Source organism: Polyergus mexicanus, unplaced genomic scaffold (assembly GCF_030449975.1).
Source record: "Polyergus mexicanus isolate NDT 795.1 unplaced genomic scaffold, iyPolMexi1.0 SCAF_10, whole genome shotgun sequence".
NCBI classification, from domain to species: Eukaryota; Metazoa; Arthropoda; class Insecta; order Hymenoptera; family Formicidae; genus Polyergus; species Polyergus mexicanus.
The window spans coordinates 8089308-8116161 of record NW_027223330.1 but is presented as its reverse complement, the minus strand read 5'-3'; the positions used below and the strand labels follow the sequence as shown (position 1 = coordinate 8116161).

General features: G+C 33.2%; 6 protein-coding genes across 13 annotated transcripts; 3 read left to right on the top strand and 3 right to left on the bottom strand.

Moving 5' to 3' along the window:
• Positions 1-11: 11 nt before the first annotated feature.
• On the bottom strand, positions 12-4799 carry LOC138937167 (E3 ubiquitin-protein ligase TRIM33). 2 transcript variants are annotated; one of them, XM_070303156.1, is made up of 11 exons: positions 4344-4799; positions 3931-4160; positions 3513-3796; positions 3313-3423; positions 3035-3229; positions 2851-2963; positions 1457-2731; positions 1187-1349; positions 921-1107; positions 697-849; positions 12-607 (listed from the first exon to the last, which is right to left on the bottom strand). In XM_070303156.1, exons 1-11 carry the CDS (start codon positions 4696-4698, stop codon positions 434-436), a joined length of 3240 nt encoding a protein of 1079 aa, XP_070159257.1. In that variant the 5' UTR covers positions 4699-4799; the 3' UTR covers positions 12-433. The 2 variants fall into 2 exon arrangements, with proteins under 2 accessions (XP_070159257.1, XP_070159256.1); XM_070303155.1 differs by having other exon boundaries at positions 13-607; positions 1187-1352.
• A 718-nt stretch (positions 4800-5517) lies between these two features.
• On the top strand, positions 5518-7464 carry LOC138937328 (WD repeat-containing protein 55 homolog). The gene is made up of 8 exons (XM_070303497.1): positions 5518-5564; positions 5655-5813; positions 5974-6172; positions 6237-6419; positions 6495-6568; positions 6645-6811; positions 6879-7093; positions 7168-7464. The coding sequence occupies exons 1-8, from the start codon at positions 5537-5539 to the stop codon at positions 7424-7426; spliced, it is 1284 nt and encodes a 427-aa protein (XP_070159598.1). The 5' UTR covers positions 5518-5536; the 3' UTR covers positions 7427-7464.
• On the bottom strand, positions 6528-14470 carry Sra-1 (Cytoplasmic FMR1-interacting protein Sra-1). Of its 3 annotated transcripts, XM_070303493.1 has the most exons (20): positions 14079-14467; positions 13675-14016; positions 13418-13597; positions 13142-13323; positions 12537-13061; positions 12247-12451; positions 11950-12164; positions 11673-11803; positions 11391-11561; positions 11229-11311; positions 10894-10962; positions 10649-10722; positions 10131-10536; positions 9841-10040; positions 9228-9757; positions 9072-9166; positions 8746-8984; positions 8502-8649; positions 7771-8383; positions 6528-7296 (listed from the first exon to the last, which is right to left on the bottom strand). In XM_070303493.1, the coding sequence occupies exons 2-19, from the start codon at positions 13882-13884 to the stop codon at positions 8171-8173; spliced, it is 3876 nt and encodes a 1291-aa protein (XP_070159594.1). In that variant the 5' UTR covers positions 13885-14016; positions 14079-14467; the 3' UTR covers positions 6528-7296; positions 7771-8170. The 3 variants fall into 3 exon arrangements, with proteins under 3 accessions (XP_070159594.1, XP_070159593.1, XP_070159595.1); XM_070303492.1 differs by having other exon boundaries at positions 13675-14467; XM_070303494.1 differs by lacking the exon at positions 7771-8383 and having other exon boundaries at positions 13675-14470.
• Positions 14452-17487, top strand: Nsmase (neutral sphingomyelinase). Of its 4 annotated transcripts, none has more exons than XM_070303499.1 (7): positions 14452-14635; positions 15088-15136; positions 15231-15404; positions 15496-15679; positions 15838-16164; positions 16247-16352; positions 16473-17487. In XM_070303499.1, exons 2-7 carry the CDS (start codon positions 15090-15092, stop codon positions 16811-16813), a joined length of 1179 nt encoding a protein of 392 aa, XP_070159600.1. In that variant the 5' UTR covers positions 14452-14635; positions 15088-15089; the 3' UTR covers positions 16814-17487. The 4 variants fall into 4 exon arrangements, with proteins under 4 accessions (XP_070159600.1, XP_070159601.1, XP_070159602.1 ...); XM_070303500.1 differs by having other exon boundaries at positions 14457-14558; XM_070303501.1 differs by having other exon boundaries at positions 14506-14530.
• A 30-nt stretch (positions 17488-17517) lies between these two features.
• Positions 17518-24288, bottom strand: Graf (GTPase regulator associated with FAK). Of its 2 annotated transcripts, XM_070303495.1 has the most exons (20): positions 23919-24288; positions 23466-23623; positions 23268-23339; positions 22416-22517; positions 22226-22336; positions 21994-22098; positions 21199-21270; positions 20911-20977; positions 20663-20760; positions 20473-20567; positions 20278-20359; positions 20071-20173; positions 19775-19996; positions 19455-19560; positions 18920-19265; positions 18643-18832; positions 18400-18556; positions 18238-18294; positions 18094-18173; positions 17518-18024 (listed from the first exon to the last, which is right to left on the bottom strand). In XM_070303495.1, the coding sequence occupies exons 1-20, from the start codon at positions 24076-24078 to the stop codon at positions 17933-17935; spliced, it is 2475 nt and encodes an 824-aa protein (XP_070159596.1). In that variant the 5' UTR covers positions 24079-24288; the 3' UTR covers positions 17518-17932. The 2 variants fall into 2 exon arrangements, with proteins under 2 accessions (XP_070159596.1, XP_070159597.1); XM_070303496.1 differs by lacking the exon at positions 21199-21270.
• Positions 24289-24617: 329 nt separating this feature from the next.
• Positions 24618-26831, top strand: Cpb (F-actin-capping protein subunit beta). Its single transcript, XM_070303502.1, has 4 exons — positions 24618-25067; positions 25310-25521; positions 25604-25976; positions 26099-26831. The coding sequence occupies exons 1-4, from the start codon at positions 25065-25067 to the stop codon at positions 26330-26332; spliced, it is 822 nt and encodes a 273-aa protein (XP_070159603.1). The 5' UTR covers positions 24618-25064; the 3' UTR covers positions 26333-26831.
• Positions 26832-26854: the final 23 nt, after the last annotated feature.

Below are 26854 nucleotides of genomic sequence, written 5' to 3'. Positions count from 1 at the left end.
TAACATGGTTTGTTATTATGGAATATTGATATCATTTATCGAATGAAATAAACCGAAAAGATTAATTACGGATATTTCAGAAATAAAATAAAATATATATTTTTTCACATGCTTTGCAATGTTTTCTAAAGTTAATCCTATTATGAGTAATTTCAGTACTATTTATCACAATCTATCAAATTATTAATTGTATAATAATACAATTAATAATTAGTATAGTTGATACAATTATGGCTATGTTCTGATATAGACTGTGTAGTACAAAAATCTATGTGTGATATAAGTAACATGAACTACAGATTTTCTAATATGGCAGTGTATATCGGAACATAGCCTGTATATATAATTGCAAGAGAAATCCAGTTTCAGATAAAACAATTGTTCCCGACGAGATACAACTGATGACACACCATTTGTGCATATATAAAACCTATTAATCATTAATTATACGTCTATATTTTCTATTAGGTGGAAAAACTTCTTCGTCTTCATCTTTATCAGGTGCGAGAAAAGGGTCGTCATAGGCGTAGTTTGGTGCCCATTTTAATAATAATTTCTCAAAAAATTCTTCTAAATTTCTAGCTTCTTGATAAACTTGCGAATCCACCTGAAAAAAATAAAAGTATGAATAGAGATGCAAAGAGAAGACAACAAGATGAGAGATAAAAAAAATTAATAATAATTTAATTGACTTACAGGATTGTAAGTAAAAGCGTTTTTAAACATGAGTCTGATGTCTGCCATGACTTGTCTCAGATCTATGTAATGATTTATATGATCGGGTTTTAATTTATCTCTAATTATATCTAATGCAATTGGCTTCTTGATAATTCGATGATAATCAGTGATCTGATGACAAAAAACAATCATTGTATTACTTTAACTCGTTGCTTGATTGCAATGAATAAAAATTTATTTACCTCACTTGATACAACCTCCCGAAAAGGAAGACTCTGCTCGTATTGACAATAAAGTTCTAGGACGATTCTTTGCGCAATTCGCAATTCTTTAATATTCATACTGTTTGATTTTTTCTCGCTGCTCGATATATCGTCCGAACACTCGAGTACATTTGTACACAACATACATTGCCAAGTTTCACTTTCGCTAAAAGAAGTAATTAGTTAATTAGCGTAAAATAAAAGAGTGAGATAAAGGGAAATATGTAGATGAATAGAACACTCACTCAGGAAATGATTTTAAGCTAGGTATATGACAATAAAGATGGAAGACTTTTGGACATTTATCACAACATAGCACCGCATCTCCTCCATCCATACATACAGCGCACCAGTCCTCGTTTGGATCGTCCTTCATCACCATGGACGCCGTTGTACTTTTCGAATTTTCTGCTGAAATAGACATAACAGAATGAAAGAAAAAGTCTGGATCAAACATATCTCTGTAAAACACAATAAAAGATATAGATTTAAGTTAATTAGATATAAGAACCAACCTGTTGTATTCTCAGTCATCGAGTTTATATCCTCGTCAGTGGAACTATCGACTTGTGTCGAATCCATTTGATTTCTCTGAGCTTCTGGTATCACCAGAATTCCATTGCTATCTAATTTCGCGATAGTGAGCATCAAATCGTTCAATGATTTCTGACAAAATTTATCTAGACTTTTCTCGGTGTCGTCTGATTTGCCAGGCGTGGTAACAGGACTAGGCGTTTTGGGTATTGACGAGCTGACAGCTTGTAACAGCGAAACGGTAGAAGAATTTTGCGACTGCGACGAATTATCGCACGAATTAACGTTTACTACGTTGGCGTTATATTTTTGATTATTGGCCTGTTGATTTCTTAAAGTGATCTTGTACCCCTCGTTGGTAGGAAGGACCGTCATATTGGGAGCTGCGTGCTGAGGTCGAGATGCCGAGGTATAAGAGGGAAGGCAAGGATTCGCTTGCTGAGGTATATGCCAACGATGTTGCACGGGATAATTCCCGAGATGTTGCGTCGAAGGGGGAGTTAAATTACATTGAGGCAGACGTGTCGTTCCAACAGGCGCACTTGCCTGTTGATACGCGTGATGCGGTGGTACTGGAACCATTGCTGCTCCTCTCTGAGGGCTACCACTTGAAGAATATCTATATCCAGGTGGTAATCGATACGACACGTGATTGGCGGATGTTCGGAACGACGGATAAGGGGGCGGCGGAAGGGAAGGATTATGTGCGAGAAGCCCGCGTAAACTCGAGTTCTGTCCAAGCTGATCGAGATTTTGGACCTGCTGATGTGGATGCGTGGACGATGTCACTTGTTGATGACAGTTACCCAGAGGGGGACGTTGCTGATGCATCACCAAAGGTTGTTGTAACCTGCTGTTATTATTATAGTTGGCAGAATACGGTATACGCGGCTGATGCGTCTGTGGCGACGATCGAGGCGGCATATTGTGCGGTGTAGTGGTATATTGTTGCATATAATTTTGAGATTGCTGTTGCGCATGTTGTTGTTGCGACTGCTGTTGAGATAAATGCAGAGGCACTTGTTGCTGATAAGAATTTTGTTGCATATTGGTAGATTGTTGCGTTATAATCGCTCCTGATAATGACAATCCTTGCCGAATAATCGGAATAGTACCGTCTGCATGAGCGTTCATCGAACTTGTTGTTTGCTTTGGCTCACCTTGGTGTTCATTATATGTTGTTGCGTTATTATTCCCAGGAGATATGGATGAATATACTCTGCCATCAACGACTATCGCTCCGATCGATGATACCACTGCAATCAGAAACAACGTATCAGATTATGTAGCTCATATATAATATCAAAATGTAAAACTAATCAGGCTTTAAAAAATTATTATAAAAATTATGTAATTGTGTTATGTCGTCACAAACCTTTTATTAAATCTGGTACTTTTTCTAGAGACAAATGTATTCTGACTGGTATCTCGGGATTTGGAATATCGGCTCGTTTGCTTTTTATCCTTAGTAAATGATTTGTAACAGATCTATAATAATATTATTACATGTTATATGCATTATATATGTACATATGTATGTATCTGTGATTATAGTGTACTTTTTACTATATAATAATTCCATATCTGAGCCTTTATTCAAAGCATATGTGCCAAAGAGTATACAATGATCCGTAAGTTTGGATAACTGATCTAAAGCTACTTTCTTCTCATTTAATGTATTCTGCTTTTGATCGCACACCTCATTTAATCTCATTACCAACTGTTTTCCCCTTGTATTAATTGCATTTGTTAATCTAGAAAAAAAGAAAGAATAGAATTAATATATATATAAAAAAAAATCTAAACAAAAAGATTGTACATATATCAGCATACTTACTGTACTACCATCTGTGTTATATCTTGAACAAGATTTTTTTTCTTCTCCAATATTAGAATTTGCCTATCCTCTATAACTTTCATTGCGCTTTTTAATAATACTCGTTTGTAGCTGAAAATTATCGTTTATCTTGCAAATCTACAACTCTCTGATATTTTGTTAATTATTATATACAGATATAATATATTTACAGATCTTACCTTACTTCCTTGAGCAAAGTAGACATGGAGGAACGAGTTTCAGCAGCAATTTCGTGAATAAATTTATATTTATGATCACGATGTTCACTGAGTTGACAGTCTCTACAGGTTAGTTTATCGCATGTCTGACAAAACAAAGATAATTGTTCGTGACAATGGATTGTGCAAAACAAGTATCCAGGTACCTTCTTATTGCTTCTTTTGAGATTATCTCTATTATCATTTATCATTTCATCCTTGGGTTTAATTGTGTGATCCTTAGTTATTTTCAACCTTTGATGTGCCTTAAAATAGTTTTGTCCAATATAAGTTAAAATTTTGTTCAAACATTCGTTCAAGAATCTATTTTTTAATCTAAATATATATTTGTAAATATATATATTTGGCATATAAAGTTTAATACATAGCTTATAATTACCATAACACAATTTTGGCAAATAAATTCTTCACACTCGACGCACCAACTAGTGGCAGTAGCATTATCGTGACAACTGGTACATTTTTTTTCCTCTTCAGTTTCTTTAGGTTCGTCATCCAATCCCATGTTAGTATCTTCCTCCAATAACTTTAAGAGAAATCTGTTTTCAATCAAATTTTCCACTTTGGTAGTTACATTGCAGATATGACACATAATCAGGTTGCTCTCCACTGTAAAGTACAATGGACTATTATGAGCATAGAATAAATTAAAAATAAAATAATGTTATACAATATTATACAATGAAATCGAAATAAAAGTCCTTCATTAATAATTTGACAATTAAATGGACAAATAAATATTAATTTTCAAAGACTATAATTACAATTATATGCTGTAATTATATTACATACACAGCACATCCACATCCACTGATGTATTGTGATCACTGAGCTTATTAGTAACACATGCTATACAAGCCGCGTGTAAGCACTCCAGAAGTTTTGGATCATCTCCCAGGACGAACACTTTATTACAAAAGACACACTTGGACAAGAACGCGCGGATCTCACTCTCTTGACTTTCGGTAGTGCACTCGATACGTTGATCCCCGCATTCCTCATCGACACAAATTGCATCCTGCGTTTGAGATTGTTGTGAGTCCTGCTTCGAGTTGCTGTTTTGCTCTGAAGGCTCCTCTTTCACGATCACAGGTAACGGAGGTAACGCTGACATTCCCGCCATTAATTCGTTACTTCGGCTCTCCATGATTGTGAAATTTGACGATCCAGCCTCTACCGCTTTCGAGGAGCGGTTTACGTTATAATATGCGGTAGAAAGTTTCTCTCAAACAACGTAACCGATATAGCGCCATGGCAGCCATTTTAATAACTATGGGTCTGTTCTTTGCAGCTGAACTGGCTGCACTGGTTCAGAGTTTATCTTTTTCTGTCCCCATTGGAAGGAGAAGGATGGGCTCTGAACTGGTGCAGCCAGTTCAGCTGTAAAGAACAGACCTTATATGTAGTGTATGTAATAAATCTACATATATGTATATAGGCGTAACAATAGCATGCAATGTAGAAGTGTAGAATAGTGTGTGAGCTAGGAACATCATCCAATTTCTTCTGATTGGCTGAAATTCTTTTTGCTCAAAAATGGCGAAATCGGAATATTTGTCAAAATAGTAACTAGTCTAAAGTCCGTTTCAGACTATACATTGAAGACTGTGATTGGAGATTAAAGATTGAAATTTAACTAATCAGATCAAAGAAAATCTTAGCTTCTTGTGCTAGTAGCTTCTTGTGGAACTGTTCAGTAGTAATCGAACGTGATTGGCTTTTACTTTTAAAACTAACAAATTAACGTCGAGTGTTGACAAGACGATGAGCGCTTTTTCTGCCGAATGCGGTCAAGTTTTCCACCCTTTTCAGAAATGTTTAGTAACTGAATTCTTGAATGTCAGAGAAAGAGATCCTTGATTTCAATCGTGTAATTGTAATATTACAAGTAATGTATTATTAGCTGTATAATTCAAGATTATATGTGAAGAAAAAAAGAAGTTTAAAAAAAAATCAAGTTTTTTTTTTTTTTTTTTTTTGTGAAAATGCATTGGAAAATGAAGAGATTAATAGGTTCGTAACACCTTGTAATATGATATAGAATCGAAAATATCTACGCATTCGTTTCTTGTAATAATCGATTATTAAATATTTTTTTCTCAGATGGTTTGATGTCTGATGACAGCGAGAATATGAATAGCGACGAGGATATCGAGGATATAAGCAGCGACGAAGATTCATCAAACGAATCTTCGTCAACAACGGATAGCGATAACGATAGAATTTCTATTATCGAAGAATCGAAAACTGGAACATCGGCAGGTATTCCTTTCAATTTCTTCAATTTTCTTCATTTGTAGATTTTTTTCAATTAAGGATAAGCTAAAAAACGAAACAAAGCAATTCTACATATTGAAAATAAAGCCTGTTTAAGTTTCTTATAATCTAAATCTTAGATCTAAATAAAGTCTCTTTCTTTAAGATGGAGCATCTTCTCATCAAGACAACAGTAACTTATTGTTAGATGAAGAGAATGAAGTTGTCAAGGCTATATTAAGTGGAAAAGAGTTGCACAGGAATCATCCACCAACAATTATATTAGAAGATATGATAACAGACATATGTTTCCATCCTATAGCAGATACTATAGGTGTAGCTAGTATTACAGGAGATATCTTTATGTAAGTTTGATGGAAAGAATATTTTATTTGTATTTTTAAACCTTGCATTTATTTTTCATACTAGGTACAAGTATAACAATGAAGAGACTAATCTTGTATCTACTATAGAATTGCATCTTAAAGCTTGTCGAGATATTGAGTTCAGTGAGAATGGACAAATATTATTCTCAGCTGGAAAAGATTTATGTATAGCGATAACTGATGTGGAAACTGAAAAGTTAACTAGATTATATGAGAAAGCTCACGAGTATGTATAATATATTGATATACAGTTTATTAATATATCAATGATATTACTAATGCATCTTTTATCATATCTTAGGCAACCTATATATACAATGACGATAATCAATGAGAATGTATTTGCAACAGGCGACGATGATGGTGTAGTAAAATGTAATAATAATTTGCAAATACTTCTTAAATTTTTAACTAAATCCCAAAAATGAATTTTATAAAAAAATTTTTTTAGTGTGGGATCTCAGACAAAAGGGAAGTGAACCAATATTTTCCATAAAGAAGGTGGAAGATTATATTAGCGCAATGATAACCAACAGAGATGCCAAATATTTGGTTTGTTCCAGTGGTGATGGTTGTCTAACGACTCTAAATATACCAGAGAGAAAAATGCACATACAGGTACATTGTACAAACATGCAATCTAATAATCGTATTATATCAATCTAATCTATCATATTACACATAGTCTGAGGAATATGATGAGGAACTGACGTGTCTCGGTTTATTTAAATCCGAACGAAAATTGTTAGCAGCTAGTAGTAAAGGGAAAATGTATGTATACAATTGGGGTGAATTTGGATTACATTCGGATGAATTTCCAAACACTACGAAAACAGCCATAAATTGTATGATTCCCATTACGGAGAATGTTGTAATAACTGGAGAGAACGGAATAATTAGGTAAGAAAGAATTTTTATGACTTACTTTACATATGTGTAACATCTTTTAAACAATTTCTATATATAATTAATAGGGCAACTAGTTTGTTTCCTCATCGCCAACTCGGCATAGTAGGACATCATGACTTTTCTGTCGAGACGCTCGACATCAGTAACAATGGAACTTTAATAGCCTCCTCGTCTCATAATAATGACATCAAATTCTGGAATGTACAATATTTCGAGACTTTAAACGTTACCGAATCTGTAAAAGGTGGAAAGCAAAAACGGCTCAAACATAATCTTCCAAGCAGTGAAATAAATAATCGATCTGATTTCTTTGCTGAATTGTGATTTTAACAGTTTCGTATAATAAAATAATATAATTTGTACTGTGGTTGTCAATAGTATTTCATGATAACTCACATGCATATCCTACTTAAAAATATAAATCACATTTTAGTACACATTTTTTACATCGTTTAGAAATAAATAAAAACAAATAATATTATGAAGCATGTGCATTTTATATATAGTTATCAATACATAAGAAGTACTACATAAATTTATGTATGTGATATGAATAATATTCATATATATTTTATTTCGATTAAACTTGAAATATTTTACAAAATAGATTCATACATATTTCACTACATTGGTGGATCAATATATTTAGATATAATCATATATATTACCAGTTCTGTTATCTGTGAATGATTAAAGTAAAGGAGTGCACTTATATAAATCTATCTATCTAAACATACGTTGTATGTTATCAATGAGAAATGAATGGAGCAAAATCGTGTCATACTTGTAGACGAAATTGAGTAACTTCGTTGTTTGCTATCGTTTATAAATCTCTTTCTTTCTCTAAGTCTGCTTTAAAAAATGTCTATCTAGTAACATTCATAGCAGATGAATTAAATAATACAAATGATATATTTCTACATTGACAATATAAAATATGAATATTTTTTATAGATACTTTTGAAATATTCTTAAAAAGGAATGATTTTCTTTCTTTCTCTCTTTTTTTAGTCTTTCTGTTCGAGTTCGCCATTATGACGTAAAATACAGTCTTTTCATAATTATCGCTTATTGATGATTTATTTGACGTAAATATTCCGGTGCATGATAATGCTGTTGCGCATGTGCCAATGAGGGATGTATAGGAGGCGGAAAACAGCGGACATGTTCCACGCTTGCCACATCGCTATCTCCGCTCTTCAAATATTTATTTAACACGGCGAATATTTGTGAATTTAGAACTTGAAATCGTCTTATCCGATCTACCATTCTCTTCAGATGCTTTAAAGATAATAATTATATATTATAATTTCATATAATGAATATACATACATACATACATACATATATATATACATGAATAAAATACACGCACATGTGTATATGTATGCATACTCACTATTCCCTTAACATTCTCGTCTTTACCATCTACACGTTGCACTCTAAGAATGTGATAGCAGAAATCGAGCGCCTCAAACCTACGTTGTTGTCCCAGAAGGACGATCATAGCACATCCAGCCCAGTGTAAGCCTTCGCCGAATAATTCTCTGCAATCGGAAAGAGCGATTGCAGTTATAATTATTCATGCACTACCTTGAGAAATATATATGTATCATATATAATGAATTATATTTATTACTAACTCAACAGTAAATTCCGTTTCACCAACGGGGATGCAGTATACAAATTGAAGCGCGCTCCAAAGTCTATGAAATTCCGTACATTCGTCCACATTCATTACGCCATTTGCTGGCGGTGGTCCGACCCAAATAGGGTCATCTAAAAAGCTCCGTAATCTGCTGAGCACAACTTCGAATATCGATAAGCCACAGCATAATCGCTCGCGCGTCAATAAATCCCCTTCTCTGGCAATCATTGCTTGCTACAAAATTAAATGATCGTGTATAGATAAGTTGTTGAGTAAAATGTGATTTGGATTTGAAAGATATATCGTGCATATTCCCCTTACTTTAGCGGTACCTAATTTATCCACGTTTGGAACAATTTGCAAAGCTGCATATTTCGCTTCCAATCGTTTCTGTTTGGTCTCGGGTTTTTCTCCCTCTGAAAAAAAATAAATTTTTTGTTTCTATTTTATAATACCTGCAAAACAATTCATCCTCACCTTTACAGTAAGGTCTCGGTAAGATGTTTTGAAAAGGCGCTGCGTGTAACAGATCGCAGACTTCTTCTTGTGACAAAGATTGCTCCATTAGAAGACAAAATAGAATCGTATTCCCAAATTCGCGAAAATTATGAAACAGTTCAGTTTTAGCATCTGGATATTGTACGATATCGTTCAATTGAGCGTGATAATAGCCTAAAACACCGGGGGATCCGTAATCGTATCGTGGAAGTTTGCAGACTTTTGGCATAGCTTCCATTAAGGTCTTAGTAAATTGGTGCAAACTTCCTTGGATCAAAGTTTTAACAATCTTCAAAAGTTCTTCCATAACTACAGCTATCCCTTGATATCCAAGAAGCTTGCATATGGTACGAAAGTGGTGTGGACCAACGAATCCTGTATATTGTCCATATTGAGTGCTATAAGCCAAGTTCAATTGTTTACTACCCCACAGATAGTGATGGGACATTTGTGGAGGTTTATCTCTATGAACTGGTTGTACAAATTGTAGACCGCGACACTTAACAAATCTGTACAAATGCATCAAATAATTTAATAATATTGAATGACATACGTCAAACATACAAAATATGCTAAATGCATATAAACGTACCTATTTGTGGCAGCATTGTAACAATAATTTGGCAAAAAGTCATAGTTCAATTCCCAAAATACATGAAGAGTGATTCGTCCATAAGGAGCTAGAACGTTGTGATTAGCTTCCCTAAACATAGCATCATATTCGTCTAGCGCGAGCCACTTACTTAAAAGTTTATGAGTAAGACGATTGACTTGTAACAATCCGTCTAGTTCCTGTCAAATATTAGCAAGCAAATAGTTGCAAAAGACATTATTATCTTTACAGTGAGAGAAAATTATTATACATTCCCGGGGAAGACTTACTACAACTCCAGTTATATCACCAGATTCGAACTTGCTAATGGCCAGATCCAATGATTTTTGCATATCCGCGTTAATACGCTGCGTTATAAGCTTATTCAAATCGATGCTTCTTCCAAGTAACTGAACGTGTCGCTGTTTCAACAACGTTTCGTATCTATTAGCCCGTGGATACGGAAGTAGATATGCCCCGAGAGCTACGCATTCTACTCTGAATCGTTTGTCCAACAGAATACTGGCCGCCAGCTGCTTGTAATGCGCAAAAATCTGTTCGCTAAGTTTGTATACAAATTGATCGAAGCACAAATTTACTTCGGCTTCTACTTCATCATATAGAAATTGCTTACGAAATATAGTTAGCGCGTATAATGCGCTATCGTTATATAAATCCAGAGGATATAAAACGTATCTGTAAAACGGTAATAATAATATATCGCGTAAAATGATAATTTAATTTGATTGATAAGAACTGCTATCACGGCATTGATATATAACTATGTTATATCATACAATAAACTTACTCCATCATCGATGGTTCCTTACTTCTTAATATATGATCAGTCAATATCCATGGCATGGACATTTCAATAGGAAACTGAAATATATATTTATTGATTAAATATTTGAGCATAAAATACATACAGACTGTATCTCTGAGCATGATATGGCACATTTGCCTGAGAGAAACATGGATAAGTTTTAAAATTCCGATATGTTTTGTACAGCATCAGTTATCTATCAAACACAGTAGCAAATAAGGAAGTACCTGAATGCGTTTTTCCATGGTGATCAGATCGCTGCACTCTTCATTATGCTGGTGACGTACTTGGCATTTCTAATTATATAAATAAATTACAGAATATGCTATTTTCACATAATATTCGCTTCATGGCTAATGTACAAAAGAAATTGCAAAACTAATGTCCATTAATTGGTAAATCTTATATGTACAGTTCTTATATGCTCAAATCAAATAAATAGAGTGTCCACATAACACACAACTGATGATTTTTTCTAATCGGCAAATTATATGATGCGGCAATTCCAATAGTGCGCTACCTGATATTAGTCAAGTTAAAATAAATCAACGTTATTATTTACCTGTATTTTCCTACCCATTGTCATTTCTAAATAAAATTCTCTATACCATAGTTGTGATAAATCACAACAATTCTGTAGAGACTCTATGAGCAAAGAAAAGAAAAATTGTTAAGAGAAAGCAGAAAATAACTGCGAATTTAAAAAGAATCGACATCTATTTACCACTAAAATTCAATAAATAACTCCAGTAGAAACTTGTTTTGTGAAATTGATCGATTTGAACGAGATATTGACCATCGATATCTTTCCTTAGAGTACGTTTTCCACCGCTTTTATCGGCGATTAACGATTCCAACATAGTCCGTACCATATAAAGTTGTGTAGAGGACGGACCTATATTGCATTTTTATTATAATCAATTTTCAAACTCGATCGCAATTTCAAAGTTAAATATAAAAATAGAAAAGTAAAAAGTAATATACAATGTCTTAATGGTAAACTGACCAACGTTCCTTCGCGGGACTTTAATGCCGAATCCATTATCTGGATCCTTTTTGCCTTTTAATGCGGGATCTCCGAGTGGTTCCACTCCAAAATGCCAATCGGCGCAAGTTTCTCTAACGGAAACGATTATACTAAAACAGAATAAAGACAAAAGAAATAAGAGAAACCACTTTGATATTTTAAAAACTATTTAGATCTCTAAATAATTTGCACAAACATCACTCTTATCAATGAAGAGGAAGATGGTGACATTTCTACGTATATAATTTATGCTAACCTTCTGATCAAATCCTTTTTGTTTTTGATTGCTTTCCTTAAGGGTTCACGTAATGCAAGTTGTACAAAATCTTGCAATTCAGCATATATATTTCTACGTATTGCATCAATAAAAACAGTTTCCATACGTGCCATCAATACCTGCAATCCTTTAATCATTGCTATAACTTCTATAAGAGCAAATTTCTCTTCGTCAGTATAATTATAACGTGTAGCCTATATAAAAGAAGAAATATTAGTATAAAAATGATTATTTGTATATGGTCACATAAATTAGTAAATTTCATAATATCCTTACTCTTTCATATTCTTCAGCTTCTTGTGGACATTCTTTGTTCATATGATGATCAGTAGGATGCAATAGTTTCCAACTGTATAGTTCCGTTACAACACTAGTCCATTGCGAAAGCAACTGTAATCCACGTAATGCCAACTCCGCAGTATCCCGATTTTCTGTATCGCTTCGACATTCCTTATATGTTGTAGTAACTTCGTTACTGTACCTGAATACAATTATCAAATGTATTACATTACTAGTAGCTGATATTAGATGAAACCGAATATGAACGAGATTATATTGGAAAATACCTTGCCAATTCACTAATGTATTTTACATGATCCTCTCTAATTTGAGGAAGATGTACCATAAGATCAGCTTGTGGACTCATGTTATTCGACGAAGCAGATAACGGCCATTTTGACGCATCAAAGTGTTTCGAACGTTTGATATAATTGAATGGCGCAATTTGCATATCTCCGAACAATGGAACTACTTCTAAATTCTTAAAGATTCTATCAATTCTATCTAACTTCAATTTTTTTTTCTGATCAAGTTTATTGATGTTACACAATTCGCTATCCATTAAGAATAAACCAAAGCCCATCACTTTCACCAACATGTGCTTTTCATTAGGTGTAAGATACATTTTGGTTTCAAACATATGAACACAAATATTGACAACATCCGCGAGTAATTCTTCATATCCTGTAATTTTTTCTAGATTTTCTTTAACTGTGTCGCGAATTTTATTCTGTGTCGCCAAGAACATTGACAAATTTTGTGATTCTTGCAATGTCTGAGAATCTGACATTACTTTCAAAAACTGTGCAGCTCTATAAAATAGAACAAAGCATATTTAAAAATAAACACACTTAAAGAGAAGTCCAATAAAATTTTATTTTCAATATATTACCTTCTATATGTAGAATAATCATTCTTTACACTAGATTTCATGTTCTTCAATTCATCCAGCACAGCAAACATATTGATGAATTTTCCCAAAGTTAAGAGGTATGCTTCGGATACAAAATCTTTTCTTTTCTCATGATGACACAATCGCTTAACTTCTCCGGAAAATCGCTCTATCGCTTTTCTCTAAAACATAAATATATATATAAACATATATACAGAAAAAGGCAGCCAAACTAAATATAGTTATAATAATATAAAAGCTACAATTTCTGCTTACTTGAAAATACATGAAATTTAACAATTTATTGACTTCGGGTGCCAGTACTTCCACAGTCTTTTCATAAATTTCTACCCTATTCGGCTGTTCATTAGATTTCGGTTGTGGAATTGCACGCGAACAACATCTCCATGTATATAACATGACAGCATGTTCTAAACCTTCTTCTAATAATTCATTCTGAAAAGATATTTCCAATAAAAATATCTTGTTAATATTCAATTATTGACAAACATAATTTTAAAAGATAAGCTTACCAAACTCGCATGTACAGTTGCTTCTTCAATATACTTGGCAATGCCTGTTACAAAACCGTTTCTGTCTTCAAAATTGGTATCGAAGTTCGCTTGATATACTACGGAACATGGTTGAGCTTCTATACAAGGTTGTTCGTCCGGTAATGTAAATTCATCCAGTACATCAACGTTCGACAGAGCATCGCCCAGAGTGACTTTGTCGGTAGTCATCTCGTCGATGGTGTGCTTGTGTTGTAAAGTTATAGGATGAAAAATACAGCAAATCCCAGCAGGGGATTAAGTATGTCCAACAATCAGATGTATTTCTACGTGTGTGGTACTTGCACAATCATCATGACATTCCTGAAATGATTGTTGAATCTGACGTTTTGTGACTCTTGCAATGTCTGAGAATCTGACATTACTTTCAAAAACTGTGCAGCTCTACAAAATAGAACAAAACATATTTAAAAATAAATCACGAATGAGATTGTGAATCGTGGGAAAGGAAGCTCCAAATGTCAGATCGTCAAGAAACATTTGAGGCTGACGAGTGTGTCTGATGTACTGTCGCAAAAAGTCTATCCCAATAATGAATCTCGCCAACACCGCTTTCCGTTATCAATTTCCGGATTTTCCGATGTCAAATGATGTCAAAAATCAGTAACATAATACAGCGCGTATACACGGGATAAGAATATGTCAGAGGACACGTCTGAATGAGGAGAGAATCGAAGGACGATCGATTCGATCTATCGATTGTGTTTGATAATCACACATCCGAGACACGCCCGCATTCATCGTTTATTGGCTTAAAATGGCTAAAGTGTCTACAGATTTTCGATTACCAATCACTATTTATACTCTATCGGAATAAGTAATTGACGATAAATTCCTCGATTTGTGTATGTTGTTTGTAACCAAGGGCGCTATTACACGCTACCGATTACTGACAATTATCGATGTCGTTGTCGTTGCGCAGGTATAATATACCGTAGAAAAGTTGCGCGAAAACGACACCGATAATCGTCGATAGCTTGTACAGAATAGCGCTAGAAGAATATACCGATAAAAAAATATATAGAATATAACTGTCTTTAATTAAAAATTAAAGACATTTATTTGAAAGAAAAAGTTAAGGGATATATACATATATATGTGTATGTGTATATATGCTTAGTAAGCATTGCTTGCCGATAAGGACTTGTCAATACTGATAATAAGCGAGTATGAAAAGAGGATATCGGGGAAATAAGTTCGCCACTCTTTATTTTCTTTTTTTGCATTTTTTATCTACGTCCTACTCGCTATTAAAAGGCATGACATTTGTCAATTGTCAGTAAAAGTCACAATATGCTATTTTAGAATTAAGCATATTTATCGTGTGTGTTATATTCTCTAGTAATAAATAATAGAAATACGCTCTCGAAAAAGGAATGATGGCAAACGAGATATCAGCGAGTATTTTGACACTAAACTGTTGGTGAGTAAGAAAACTTTCCAGTTTTATATTTTATACAAAATACGTATCTCTAGCTGTAATGATTTCTAATTATTTTTATTTAAATACTTCACAGGAGCATACCATATGTTTCAAAGGATAGAGCTGCACGTATATCCGCTATCGCGGATAAGTGTGCGAGCAGAGAGTACGATATAATTTGTTTGCAGGAAGTTTGGTCTATCCAAGATTTTAAAGTGATAAAGACAAAGGTGCAGGGAGTTCTTCCTTATTCGCATTACTTTCATAGGTATGGTATTGTATGTTAGATATTTAGATAATTGCCATTGTTCGCTATGAGATCATACATTTTCCTTTTTCTTTTTTTTTTTTTTGGGCAGTGGTGTCGTTGGATCAGGAGTATGTATCCTATCACGGTATTTTATTTACGACGTTATATTCCACAAATGGCCTTTAAATGGTTACGTGCACAAGATACATCATGGGGATTGGTTCGGCGGTAAAGGTGTTGGGCTATGTAAAATTAAGATTCTCAATATGAATATTAATGTTTACACCGCACATGTACGTTTGCTTAACGCACTTTTTCATCGTTATTTTTATGACATTTAATTGAGTATAAATCTATTTATATAACAATATAATATGTGATAAAGCAGAACTTGTGTTGTGATTTAAAAAAATAAGTGTCAAAAATATTATTCATTGCTTGTTCTTTGCAGTTACATGCTGAATATAATCGAGAGAACGATGAATATATGGCTCACAGAGTGCTGCAGGCATTCGATACTGCGCAATTTATAAGAATGACCAGTGGTGGTGCGGATGCTGTGATATTAGCTGGTGATCTCAATACTGAGCCACAAGATTTAGCATATAGGATTATGCGTGGCGTTAGCGGTTTAATGGACGCATGCCCGAGCAGTGCGAGTCATATAGGGACCAATGAATGTGCCAATAACAGTTACACATGCTCAAAATTCGCTCGAACGAGACCAGATGGGAAGCGTATAGATCATATTTTATACTTAGGTTCAAAAACCGTTAAGGTAAGTGATCTAACGTGCATCTTATGAAAGCATTAATGTTATACAATGATGTATGATATCTGAATCGCCAAAATTTGTATAGGTTGAAATTACAAATTTCCAACATCCTTTGCCAAATCGTGTACCGTATAAAAACTTTAGTTATTCAGATCATGAAGCTGTTATGGCTACACTTAAATTCACCAATGGTGAGTTTAATAGTTAAAGGATTCCACATATATTATTTCTCTCAACCTATTTTCTTGGATAATGTTTTAGATAGATATATATTTTATATTATATAATTTGTTTTATACATTCTTTCACAGGTGAACATGGCATAAATAATGTAGATGTAACAGATTCCTTAAAAGAAGCAATTGAAATTTGCAAAACCGCATTGAAAAGTGTACAACGCCAACGTTTCTGGTATCTGTTGTCAGGTTGTATACTGATCATTCCATTAATTTGGTCTCTTGGGCTAAACTGTATGTTGGACAAATCTATAGGTATCGACATTGGTTTGAATATACTACGTATATTTTTGACTGCAATATTATGTTACGCTCTCTTTATGAGTTCAATATGGAATAATGTAGAGAAAAATGCTTTAAAAGCAGGATGTTTAGCTATAGAAATTCACATAAAACGATTGAGTGATCTACATTGAAGCGCTGAATGTCAAATCTATGTAATACTAAATATTTTTAAGAAAGGATTTATAATATATAGTAAAAAATTAAAAATTGATTGTGCTCAAAAAAATTAAAAGTTTTTATATATTCTCTTAACATGTAGTGGAGATATATACTTATAACTTTAAAAAAAAAATGGCATTTATTTTAAGCTTGCATTTATATCCTTTAGTGTAATACGATTTTGTTAAATGAGTAAAACTTGGATTTACAACAGATTGACTTGAACATTAAAAGCGAGATGCGAATACTAAGATATAAACTATAAAACTGCATCGCTGATAACCGTGTTTCTTTAAAGTTACATTTTATTAACGAATTGTAATGCTGTAACTATACTTTAGATTTGCATCTAGAAATAATAGGTATTTACTGATTGACCAATTGTATGAACTATGCATATCACGTGAATTGATGCTATTGTGGTAATATATCATCATAATATCGAAACTGAAATTTAATTCTTTCAGTTTTTTAATCCAACACTCTTTTATATATTATCGCGTTTTCTTGTATACAAATCGTGCTTTGCGTTTCTAACAGATTAAAAAAAAAAAAAAAAAACACCCCACCAAAGATAAGCATTTAATCTATATGTACAAAATAAGTTTGTAAAAAATTTTCTGTACCTAGTATTCAATACATTGCATTATATATATTTTATTATATTATAATACAATAGTATAAACGAATGGTTATTGCCTTTAAAATCTCCTACAAGCTTCATATAGAATTTCCATGTACATATATGGGAATCTTTCAATATAAATGTGTATTGAAATACACCAGATATATTAATTCTATATATGGTCCTTATGCACATATATATCACTCACAAGTGATTATATATACAATTTAGACACATAGAGTAAAATGGCTTTTCTAATAAATAACGCTTATACACGCGCGAGTATATATATAATTGACTAAGCAGTGTGTATAGCCAAAGAAAATTAGCAACGCGAATATTTTTAACATCGCGTTATATAACTTTCACAAGTTTACTTTCTTCAGTAATACCAAAAGTAATAATTAAAATAACATTTCATAATGATGGAGAATCTTCAACAAACACTTTGGTTTCTTCGTAATATTTAGGGCAGTTGCTCAACATAATTTTTGGGCACTAAGCCCGTTTTACCGTTCAATGTGCCTTCTAACCAACCTGGTTCTAAAGAGGCTTTGACTGTAATAACATATATTTTGTTACAAATCCGTATAAAGATTAAAAAAACATTTCACATTTCAATCTTACCATTTGTGATAATTTGATTTGGTTCAAATGATAACTCGCCATCGTTTTCCGCCATACACGCGTACAGAGTTCGTACTCTCCTGAAAATTTATATTAAAATTAAAACAGTCTTTGAATTTAAACTTTTACACACATAATACTTACCAAATTCCTGGCATTTGACCGGGACTCGAACGTCCACTATTCGGTGAAGTATTAATGCTATAATCATAGAATAAAATCAATAAAAAATAATAATACTTAGAGATAAAACATACGACAAAATATAATTTTCTTTGTCATTAATGAAAAGGTAAAGATTCTTACGGACATATCGATGAGTTACTGCGCTGAGGGTAAGCCGTAGGATAGTGTACGGATATCATGGTGCCACGTTTTTGTTTTACCGGTAATTCGCCTGTAAACGGATGTGGATCTGACGCAATCGATTCGCTCGAACTACTTGTATTACCACCACTCAAAACTGGAATACAAAAATTTTGATTCAGAAAATGATAAGACTGCAAATCGTTACGAGATAATAGCAATAGAAAAAAGAAGGATATAAACCTTTTTCGGCCGAATGATACATAAGGTTCGCATTGGTCAATTTTATCCGACCCCCACGACTGTCCAGGTACGATGGTATACGATGACTCGTATTGTCGAGATCTTCGTAATCCCCGTTATTTCGTTCATCGACGGTAGATGGTTTGTTAACAGTTAAAGCCGGGCCGTCATAGTAGGATCTTGTAACAAGCTATATACATACATATGTATAGAAATAAATTATTCGTATAAATTAAATATGGAAAGCAATAAGTTAATGAAAGTGATTGAAACTCACGTGCGCGTGTGACGATGTAGCGGGTGTAACGGCTACCGCTGTGTGTCGCGGGTATCTTAAGAATGCTGTTCCATTACCAGAGGAAGTCGGGCCTTCCTCCACTTTGACACATTGCAATTTATTCGGAACCACGGTGGCTTGCACTGCCGTTACGCGCGATGAATCTTGTGGTGGCCCGGCTATTATTCTTTCACAATTCTCGATCAATATTTCCACAACGATATTGTAAAATTTAATATCCATTATAGAAGCCACCGTTTCTTCTTCCGGCCGTAGCAAAGTTGGACCAAAACATACCGCCAAGTTTCCCACAGTCATTAGATTTTTATCACTTTTCTTCGCCACACTGAAATTTCGTTTAATCCAAGTGTTGAGCAAAATATGACAAATATATAACATGGAAGATTCTGGATAGATAGCGATTCAATATCTTTGAATCGGAGGATAAATAAGTGAATCTTAGACACACACACACATATATATATATATATACAATAGAGCGCTGAATTCGATGTATAGACAAATAATCTCTTACGTGCAAAGATGAGTGATAAGAAGAATCAGCATATTGAAGTTGGTCTTAGGTAGTCGATAAACGAGGTTGTGTATATCATTTATCCGAGTTTCCTTCATTTCCTGTTCTGTTAGATGCCACACAATAAAAATCAAGATGAAACTTTAGCTCTTTGACTCGATTTTATTTATACGAGTGTAGAATAGGAGATCAGCAAGGAGAGAAAACAAATAGTGATCATTCTACAGAGAGAAAGAAAGAGCGACAGAGAGAGAGAGAAGCAAATCGTGTGCAAGTAGCAAAAATAAAACAAGTATGTTATCAAGAATACCTATACGCACTCGCAGCTGTAATGAAGCTGTTGTAATATCGAAAAGTCATTAACGGCTCGGACAACGTTCTCAGGTATGTTTTAAGCGCGCTGGTAATAGTTTTGCTCTCCCATTCGAAACGATCATTCAAGTTGAGCTTGTCTACTTTCCTCTTATCAAGTCCCATTATCAGAAGTTTGTTTACCTTAGAGGCGACACCGACTACTCTGTATAAACCTTGTTCTTCGAGTCCTATCGAATCCATGATTATTAAATGATTAAAATGTTCGATTAGATTGCGTAAAAAAAATTATAATTACATTTACCTCTATCCTCGAGGGCCGCAATACACTTGGATACGAACGTAAAACCGTTTTCATCCAACGTCGTATCCTCAGATTTTGCGGAAGAACCTAATCGCGGAAAAGTCTGAAAAATATTTCAACGATGAAGAATAATTCCACATTCATAAAAAATAGAAAATTTAACAATAATAGTAAAGAGTGACCATCAAAATGCATTGAAATACTCACAGGTTCCTTTCCATCCATGGCATCCATCCATAATTTTCTATCCTCTTCGGAAAGCGCTTGAAACGTATATGTTACATTAGGTCTGGAACAAAGAGATGGAAACACTTTTTTTAATTATCTTCTGTTTTTATGGTAAAATAATTTTAAGACCAAGTGAAATCGTATATGCGCGATACAAAATCGAATTCAACTTACCTATCAATGGCAGTGATATCGAAGCAAAATCTTTTTTCAATAGTGTCTGACGTGCGTCGTATACAAGACGCTAACGTAAAAGTTTCCTTACTGCTCTATCGAAAAGATATTGAAAATTATTCCAAAGATAACTGTGCGGGATATTATTACACATATTAATATATAATTAACACTTTTCGCTTTGACTTACAAATTTACCCGTGAGTTGATTGTAAGGGATCATAGTAAATTCTTTCTTGTCTTTCTGATATGTGCAGTATTGTTTTGTCCATGTTGTACCAAACGCTTCTGCAAATATCACATTACAGTTAATAAGATGTATCAATTTTTTATAATTAAAATTGTAAGATAAAGATTTAAAAAAAGAATTTACAATAAGATTATTTAAATAATCGATTACTATACTAAGTATATCATTTTACACTATGATAAACTTACTTTTCTCCATTAGAAATAGATAACCTTCGCGCGAGTGCAATTTGTTGAGACCACTTTCTACCGTCGACTAAAAAAAAAATTACATGTAAATAAGAGATATGTACTTTTTGTTTTATAAAAAAAAATCTATTATAAAAATAACTATTTTAATATGTCCAAAATTTTCCTCTTGTGCATTCTCCCTATTAAAGTAATATTTAGCAAACTATAACAAAACAACGTATTTCTATGTATAGCTATGTTTGAGCAATTAAGAATAAAAAATACAAAAATTTCTATAAAACGTACCTTCTTCATGTCCTTCATTTTATTCATAAGTGATTCGGTTTTATCCCGGGTAGCAAGGAAATTCTCTCTAGTCTTGTGAAACACACGCACGCACACAAATAAAAAATCGCGATTAGTAAGCAATTTATCAATCATGCTGTTATCAATCCTATTACATATTTACATCATACACACAATAATTTACTCTCAAATCTTATATTGTTTGATATCTGATAACTATAACTCATAGATTTCTTATAAAAGTTCTTGACCAACATCTTCTTCAAAAGAGAATTATTGAATGTTTAATAATACATACTTTGTTAAATTTATAAATTTATAAATTTTAATGTAGAAAATAAAATGTAAAATATATATAAGTTAAACTTGTTTTATCAACAATTGTGTATACGTGCACATTATTTGCAGAACTCTATATATTTGTGCTCTTTGAAAAAATATTCTAACAAAACTAACTTCCTATTAATTAGCAAATCTATAAGTTGTTAATTCATTTCTTGTAACATGTGATATTTGCTACTTCACAAGCTAACAAAAAAATCTCAGTGATATTAGAAATACTATAGAGCAGACATATCTACATGTTAGTGATGCTTAAGATTCTTTTGCAGTACATAAAAACACAGCAATAGCACATTAAAAAATAATTCTATATATTATTATTATTGTGTCTCTTGCAATAGTATATATTAACTCGAAATAAATATACTGGCCAGATAAAAAATATTTTCTTCAACATTATTCAATATGTATGTTTAAGCAGCTATAAATATGTCATAGAGATTAATCACCAACCTTCTGAATCTTTAATTGTAGCTCTGTCATGTAAGGTTTAAAATCTTTTGCTACCTCATGACCTTGATGGTAGAATGTCAGCCATCCAAACATAAATCCCAATAACTAGAACATTTTATGTTACATTACTGTAATATACTAATGATATACAGTCATTACAATCCGATGCGCGTGGCATATATGTTTAATCTAGATACACACAATAGAAAATAATGGAACTATTCGCTATTACCGTTTCAACAAATTCAAATTTTTTCCGCTCTTGAACTTCTTGTAATAAGAATACATATTCTAAGCTAGCTTGAGAGAAGTGTCTTTCAGCCATCTCCAATGTTGCATCAGCCTACACACACACATGCACAATACAATATCAACTATTTAATAATATACAATTCTAATTTTTTATAGATCATTAAATATACCTCTTGCAGCACATTGTCCTGTTTTTTAGTGGATAAATTTAAATAACGTTCTTGACTTTGACAAAATTTAATCGTTTGTTTTTCAAATTTCTTTTTACCATCCTGAAAAATTAAAATCATAAATAGGATGATTAAGATTGATGTTTGATTAGCTATACTTTTGATATATGTGTCCAGAAATAAGTAGCTCAACTATGTAAGAGTTTATTCTTGAGAATAGAAAAAGATTATATAAATGTAGGTCCGGAAACAATTAATTTTTAAATATTACATATAAAATTTGTTATAAATTTGTCTTTAAGAAGAAACCACATTTCTGAATGCAGACATTAAGCTTTCTTATAATTTCCATCAGTTTACTTATACATATAAGTATTTATCCACTTAATATCAGAAAATAAGTCATTTCTCTCTATAAATATACTATCTTCAACTCATACAGATTCAAATATGATTCATTCATTTACTTTGATGCATAATTTTGCTACATAATAAAATGTCAAATTGACTCATCAGATCAGAATATATACTGTCAATATTTACTAGTAACAAAGAGAAAATGACAATAGTCTTTGTATCATTAACCTCCCAAGAATTCTTGCAAAATTCTACTGCAAGTAAGAAATGTACATAATTCAAAGCATTTCTAGATTAATATCCACATAAATTTCTTTCATTCTCAAAATAAATAGAATTCAAACATTTATTTCTAAGACACAACCTGTACATATAGAATATATATGCAAAAAAAAATATATATGTATATATATATATTAAAAATAGAATCATACAATGTATATAAAATACTACTATATATAAAATGTTATAAAATATTACTAAATAGCATTTTACCTTAACTCCCCCGATATGTTCTTTCCTAAAATTCTCCAAAGGCAATATAATCTGATCATATGCACGTTCCAGCTAAAAAAAAAAATCAATTATAGGAAATGACAATATCATCGTTAGAAATATAAAATAATGTATAAAAAATTTCATAAGTGTAATATTACACTTTATCAGCAAATATACGTTCAAAATATTACATACCATGCGATCCCTTTCATCTTCTATGGATGCGATAAGTTTGCCAAATTCTTTTAAACTTTGAGATATATGAGTTTCATCCTCAGTTTGGCTCTCCCCAATACATTCAAAACTAAAGTTTTGTAATGTTTTGGAAAAGGCTCTCTGAGCTCTGGACAAATCTGAAAAGATATTATTCATTAATTTAACAGATTAACATATAAAAAAAAATATATTACACTACAAAGAAACTATCTTTCACAATGCAACGATATATCTTTGATGTGAGAAAAGAATAAAATATAAGCAAAATGTGATCCCTAAATATTTTGTTGTTCAAGAACATAGTACATATTGAGTTAATATCAAGATAAATATACATACACATAACAGCTGTTACAAAATTTGTATCTCTTTACAGTTGGAGTAAAAAAAGAAAAAGAAAAAAGAAACATGGTATTATGTGCTAGAACTTACTTTTAGCAGCTAACAATAAATCTTTAACCTCTTTAACGAGCCGCTTAATCTGTTGACTGGTTTTTTCCAATTCGCGCTCGTGATAGTGCAAATTCTCACGGAAGTACGGACTGTCGGTTAAACAATCCGTAAATTCTAATGGTTTAAGGCCAACACCCATTCTCGCTTATTTATGAAAATTCAAGAGTCATTAAGCGTAAGACGGGAGGAGGCCGGATTTGCTCGCGAGTTCGTTGTCACCCTTGATCATTCGCGATAAAACGTACAATCATTATCATTACTGCAAGATTATTCGCGCAGATTCGCGCACAGATTCGCCATCACTGCGACGTGCAATGTGTCCAAACACCTCACACTTTAAACCTCGACTGTATATATGACCGACATGTATGTGCGTTCATGGTTACGTTCGAAAATTCGCTCGTCAACATGGAATAGCGTTTGATTGACCAATCAAGACAAAAGGAACTAGAATCTCTCTATCTTTATTGGTCAATCAAACTCTGCTTTATTCGACAAGTAAATTTTCGAACGCAATCCAACTCATGCGTCAGATCTTTTTTATGTCATAAAATAAAGATAAAGACATGATGGGTGAAGTTATATAAGCCACTCATCAAGAATAATCAATCAATTATGATTTATCTATAAAATTATCTAATATTTATGTAAAGTTTATTACAAATGATGCGTTCTTTCGTCCGACATAGGTTCATCCGATTGACTTTCTCTATTGACTTGAATTAATAAAAAAAGCACACGTACAGACACGTGAGATTATTCTCGAAGAGCGCCAAAGTAAAAACTAAAAAGAAAAAAAAATTTCTGGCATTATCCGAAAAACTTCTCATGCATTATATGTGTGATCAACCAATCCGCTCTTATGACAACGTCAGATTAGGCTTAAATGTCAGTTTGGCTAGCCTGCGACGCGGACAGTTAACCTCGCTCTTCTCGGAGGCAAGAGCCAGCGACAAGTGTGACGAACCAATCGCTGCTCGCATTACGACACACCCTTTAAATGCTCGTTCGTTTATTTTCGAGAAGATCCCAGCGAGGTAGTGACTGATAAAAGATACGTTTATCTCATTACGAACATCTTCTAATAGGATTTTGATGTTCGTCGGCCTATAACCAATCGCAGCTATGGTGAGATATTTATCCCTTATTTATTACCTTCTCCCTTCTTATTGTACACACTTGTAAATAAGTAATTTTAGCAATTATTCAACGTATTTAACAATAATTTTATCATCGACTTCTTCCATTATCATCATCGTGAATACAAAAATTATATCTTGAAAAAAAAAAGTAGGAACATATATGATTAATGTCATAAATACATATAAATCGTATTTTCTATCTTCATATTCTTCGATTATATATTCTAGACGGAACAACAAATGGACTGTGCGTTAGATCTGATGCGGAGACTGCCACCGCAGCAAATCGAGAAGAATCTTAGTGACCTAATCGATTTGGTTCCTTCATTATGCGAGGATCTATTGTCTTCGGTAGATCAACCGTTAAAGATTGCCAAGGACAAGGAGTCTGGCAAGGACTATCTTCTATGTGACTACAATAGAGACGGAGATTCATATAGGTTTGATCTAAATGAGCATTCTGATGATATGATGATAAAGAGAAAGATGGCATACAAGTCCATTTTATGTATTTCTATGCAGATCTCCCTGGAGCAACACTTATGATCCGCCGCTAGAAGATGGCTCGATGCCTTCCGAACGACTGAGAAAACTGGAAATAGATGCCAATCATGCTTTCGATCAATATCGAGAGCTCTATTTCGAAGGCGGCGTTTCTTCGGTGTACTTGTGGGATCTAGATCATGGATTTGCAGCAGTGATTCTTATCAAGAAAGCTGGTGATGGTTCCAAGAAGATTAAAGGTTGTTGGGACTCGATACATGTAGTGGAAGTGCAGGAGAAATCAACTGGTCGCACTGCTCATTATAAACTCACATCAACAGCCATGCTGTGGTTACAGACCAACAAACATGGTTCTGGTACAATGAATCTGGGTGGCAGTCTGACACGTCAGGTAAATCTTCGGAACAGTACATAAAACTATTGATTTTCGGATTCTTTGCCTATTCACATTCTTTTAGTTAATGTTCAATTTATATCGAGATAGATAATTGAAATGTATGCGCATAATTACAGGTAGAACAAGATGCTCAGATTAGCGAAACGTCCCCTCATATCGCGAATATCGGCAGAATGGTGGAAGATATGGAAAACAAGATCCGCAATACGCTGAACGAGATCTACTTTGGTAAAACAAAAGATATTGTAAACGGGTTGCGATCAGTACAGTCTTTGGCTGATCAAAGACAGCAGGCTGCGCTCAGGCAGGATCTTGCGGCAGCGCTACAGAGGCGAAACGCCAATAATTGATCCTGTGAACACCAAGAAAGCTTTGATTATGATTGCGAATAAATTTCGTGGTATTTATGGATCCTTTAACTTTGCTTGGGATCTTTCAATTTTTCACAGACGTTTTTATATTTTTGGAATCCGTGAAATCTTTTAGATTCTCTTAGAAATGCTAAATTTCTTATGACTCTTCTATCTGTTTCCCAACGATCTTAAAATCCTTTTGGACATTTGGGAATTTTAAATGCTGCAATCTAGACTTTTTCAAGTCACACAGTATCCATAAAAAAATCGTAGAATTCCTGAAATCAAGGTCAGTTTACATTTTTCAAATATGACATTTATTACAGCATTTTGTTGCCCAGACACATGGATCAATCATAAACGCGTTGATTAAACCTAAACAGTATGAAATATTTTGTTTAATATGGAATGAAATAGAATTTATTGTAAATATGCGGGAAAGGTGCAACGCGTTTTAGAATGGTAAATTAGATAAAAAGATGTAAAATGCAAAAGAAAGAGTTGCGTTGATACCACTGC